This window comes from Marmota marmota, unplaced genomic scaffold, assembly GCF_001458135.2.
Source record: "Marmota marmota marmota unplaced genomic scaffold, marMar, whole genome shotgun sequence".
NCBI classification, from domain to species: domain Eukaryota; kingdom Metazoa; phylum Chordata; class Mammalia; order Rodentia; family Sciuridae; genus Marmota; species Marmota marmota.
The window spans coordinates 2056662-2061319 of NW_026000240.1; the positions used below are offsets into that span (position 1 = coordinate 2056662).

Here is a 4658-nt window from a genome sequence, read left to right on the forward strand (position 1 = left end):
GATTAATTTGTTTAGCACACTGTTTTTAGCTATCCGAAATACATTTCAAAATATTGCCTTTCCTAAAAGATATGAACTAAGCATCACATAGATTCAAATACTTGTTTTCAAACCTCTAACAATGGTTACACCTTTATTTTAAAAATGCATGAATAAGAGTTCTCTCTTGACTGTCACTAACAATGAAACACAGAAAAACATATTGTATCTTACCTTTGTGGTTACAATGCACAGGCAATCCATTACTCTACCATTACAATAATATTTTTTATATAAAGTAAAAGTTGCCTACTTGAACAAAATATTTACAACAAAAATTAGAAATAAAATTGTGAGATAAAATCATAGATGAAAAGTTATAACTGTGACAAGATCTCTCCAGGATCCATTCTTAGAGGTAGCAATTTTTCTACTATCTGAAATACAAGAAACCAGAATGTGTCACGTGCCCTACAATCTTCTTTATGTAATCTGTATCTGAAGAACTTGAAATTATCCCTCAAAACACTGTGAAAGATGTCAAGCTCTATTCCACAAGAGTCCACTGCTGCTTCAGATGCTATTTCATTAATCCTTCTTTTCAAGATATGAGGTTGACAGGGAATCATCTGATGAAATGCTCCAAAAGGAGGTTTCCCCGATATAAATTTAAATCTATTTCTCCTTGCTTGCTATGGTTTGGATATTTAAAAAAAAAAAAACTACCAAAAAAAAAAATCACTAAGAAACTGCAAGCAAACACTTCTTCCACTAAACCATTTCAGCAACTGCAGCCTGCAAAGTAATGACTTTCTCAGGCAGTAATGAATGGAATATTCCATGTGGTATTTCTGAGAAGGGGAGCAGGAAGAACAAAATACAGTAATTTAGAATATTATCTCTAAAATTTGACTTTTCTCTTTTTACTGAAATAAATAACATTTTACCAAAGAAGCCAGATTTTAACTTCAGTGCCTTAGTAAATCCATTTCACCAAATCCCTTGTACCTCTACCCTATTTTAAAGGAGTTTGTACCATTTTAAACTCCTTAAGAAGTCTTCATTTCTTAACCAAGAAGTCACCTAATTTTATAAATTTGTGTCTGGTCCTCAAGATCATCAGAAAAGAATTAGAAAGGGTAACAGAGGACGAAGTAAAGGGATGGCAACTGCCTTTTATTCTCCTAAGCTTCAAGCCATACTCCCTACAAAAACATATAGCAACAAAGAATGTTATCTTTAATTTTTGTCCACAATGTTTCTTCATAGTCTACAGATAGTAGAAATAACCTCAACTTCAAACAACTAAATTGTCCCAACTGGCTGCTTTTATATCACTACTACTCCAAACATTTGTAAATTGTACCGGCTGCCATCAGCAACTTTCATACTAAAGCAAGTTTCACTATAAGAGTTGTGAAAAAGTTAATACAAATATATCACAGTACTTATCAAATAGTAAGCATAGTAAGCATCATCACTGTTTTATTACTATAATTGATATTTATCAGGTGACAGCCTTTTGTTTGAAGCCTAATAGGATATTTTAGATAGGTCCTTTGGGACTTTACCTTGAATAGAGCCTAATGGTGCTATTGCATAAGGGTTAAATAAAATAATACATGCTCAGCACTGATAATAATGCAGACATTATTAAATGATCAGCAAATGCCAGCCACAACTATCGTTGTATATTATGAAATACATTTGGTCTTTGTCCCTGACACCTTCAGAGAGCGCCTAAAACAAAACAAAACAAAACCCCTGGCAATTCCTAAGTGACACAAGAATCCTTTGTATCTCTCCATAACACCTGAGGTTATACCTATAAGGTAACTTAGCGTGGGACCACTAGAGGGCCCCAGGAAGTGGCCAGTCACCTGAAAGACCAAGAGATTCAAGTATTAAGAGGGTTGGAACTTTCAGCTTCACCAGGTAACTTCAAAGAAAGGGGGTGGTGTGGGGTAACAGGTCTGGGATAGGCAAACACATCCACATGCTAGGAGGACAAAGCAGACCAACTCAAGCAGGACAAAGGCTCCTGCACTCAAGACCCTTCCAAACCTCACTCTATGTACCTCTCCATCTGACTGTTTATTTGTATCCTATATAATACCCTTTATAATAAAGCAGCATACATGTTTCCCTTCGTTCTATGGGTCATTCTAGCAAATTAATTGAAACCAGGAAGGGGGTTGTAGGAATACTGATTTACAGCTGTTCAGTGAGAAACATAAGATAATAACCTACTACTTGCAACTGGCATTTGAAGTGAAGGTAGCCTTATGGGACTGAGCAAAAAAACATGTGGGACCTAACACTTATCTCTACTTCGACATAGTTTCAGAATTGAAATAAATTATAGAACAGCTCCCCTGAAGAACTACTTGATGTGTTGGTTAAAAAGCAAAAACAGAAAACAACAACAACCATATATCTAGACACAAAAGTGTTCTATGAAGGCCTATGTAGGATGGGAGGGGGAAAAAGTGATTTGTTTTCTCCGCTAAGATAGATAACAGATATAGATACAGATAAAAGGTTTGCTATAAGGTTTGAGAGGTAGGCAGAAGTATACTTCATCATGGATCAACACATTCCCTCTCCCATGTGAAATGCAGCCTGGAAATTAGCTGCTCTGTTGAAAATTGAGAGTACTTCCTTCTCCTGATCACTCATATTCTCCCATCATGGAAAAGTATGGCATACTCAAAACACATGACTCCTTAAATAAAGTTTATAAAAGTTAAGCAGGATACTGAAAATAATGTGGGTTATATCCAAGGACTAACAATTAACTGCATTTTTGAAGAAAAATAAATAAATGTGAAACCCTTTAGGTGTTTTCTCTGTGTTCTGAAATCTCTCTCATGAAATTTTCATTTCATCTACAACAGTCTGGCCCAGAGAGGGACATACCTCATAACCAGAAGCTGAAAATCCCTAAAGCAAGTCTGAAATAACATTCAGCCAATTAACAGGTTGCATAACTTCAGTCATTTTCTTTGGGGGGATATCAGCTTCCCTTTTTATAAAATAAAATATTCAATGGCTTCTAAGAGCCCTTCTACTTATTCCTACAGATCAATTTCTAAATTCACAGGATTCTAAGCTCTAATAGGTCAAGACTCACCTTATCTCATGTAACTACCATTTTATCCCAGCACCTGCGGAGTGATATGATGACCAGAATGTAACAGGAGCTCAATAAATCTTTGTTGAATTAAACAACAGCTTTTCTAATATCTGAACTATAGATGATTACAAAATTGAAAACAGTATGAATTGACCTGAAAATTAGGTACCCCATTTTCCCAGTAAAAACTCTTCAAATGATTTTGCCAACTCAAATATGAACATATAATAAAATAACCAAACATCTAACTTTAAAATTATCAAATCTATTTAACACATAGTTACTAACACTTATCATTAAAATAAGACATCTAAAATATTATTTTATCCCAGTAACATGTCAGGAAACAATTTTAGTCAAACTTTCCATTTTCACCTTAGATGTTAGGGTCATCACCCTAACAATAACCACTTTGAATCATCTAATATATTTGACCTCAAACGTCAATTTCACAGAATCCAAGTTGTTTGAGATGTTCTTTTTTAATTAAAATACCTGACCATTTATCCCAAATGGCTACTAGCACCATTCAAGAAGCCAATTTTTTCCCACTTGTAGGTAAACATTTATAATCTCTACAATATAATCACTTAACTATATTACTTTTTCTTTTAATAATTTTTTTTTAATTGTACAGGACACAATACCTTCACTTCATTCCTATGTGTTGCTGAGGACGGAATTCAGTGCCCCACATGAGCAAGCAAGCACTCTACCACTGAGCTACCACCACAGCCCCACTTAGCTACATTACTTTTTAATGTATTTACTAATCTTTCAAAAAAGCTTTGCTGGATGTGATGGCACACGCCAGTAATCCCAGCAACTCAGGAGGCTGAGACAGGAGTATCTCGAGTTCAAAGCCAGCCTCAGCAACGTAGGGAGGCCCTAAGCAACTTAGACCCTGTCTCAAAATATAAACAAACAAACTAACAAACAAGGTTAAGAATGTCAGTGCCCCTGGGCTCAATCCCTGGTACCCAAAAAAAAAAAAGCTTGCTTGCATATAATATCTAGTACTTGTAGGTTTTAAGGTCGTGCTTAGAACTGATTATTTAAAACTCTACACATACTCTAATTTCTACAAACATCCAAAATGACACTGACTAGGGACAATTTGAGTCAATGTGTTCTCTCAGACTCTTATTTGCTGTTCAAAATAATTCAGAAGTGACCCTGTAAAATGAAGGACTTTAGAAGGGCTCAAATATAAGCTTTTGAAAATAGTAATACCTTAGCCTAATACTAAGGCACATAAGATAATTAACAGTATTTTAGAATACCAATAGCTTTCTATACACAGACAATAACTTTGAATCATGATGGAATAACAGGGAACAGATTAACTCTCCTGCTTAAACAACTAAAACTACTTTGTCACATGGACAAATATGAAATAATGATGTTCAGATACTGAATTAAAAGCAATGCGAGCAGAAGAGGAGCAGCGGCCTGCTGAGAGGCAGAGCCGCCCCCTCCCCCTGCGCTGGCAAGGTAGAGGGAACTGTGACCATCCACAGAGCAGGCCCAGCGGCCTGCTGAG

General features: G+C 35.7%; 1 protein-coding gene across 23 annotated transcripts in view; it reads right to left on the reverse strand.

Annotated features, from left to right (window-relative positions):
• Positions 1–4658, reverse strand: part of Dlg1 (discs large MAGUK scaffold protein 1) — a 274457-nt gene that overhangs the window by 227572 nt on the left and 42227 nt on the right. The window contains exon 1 of one of the 23 annotated variants that reach the window (XM_048794423.1): positions 214–785. The exons of the other annotated variants lie outside the window; for them this stretch is intronic. Within the exon in view, the coding sequence (XP_048650380.1) occupies positions 214–243 (30 nt within the window). The 5' untranslated portion in view covers positions 244–785. Of the gene's footprint in view, positions 1–213; positions 786–4658 lie in introns of those variants that run through there. 23 annotated transcript variants of the gene reach the window in all.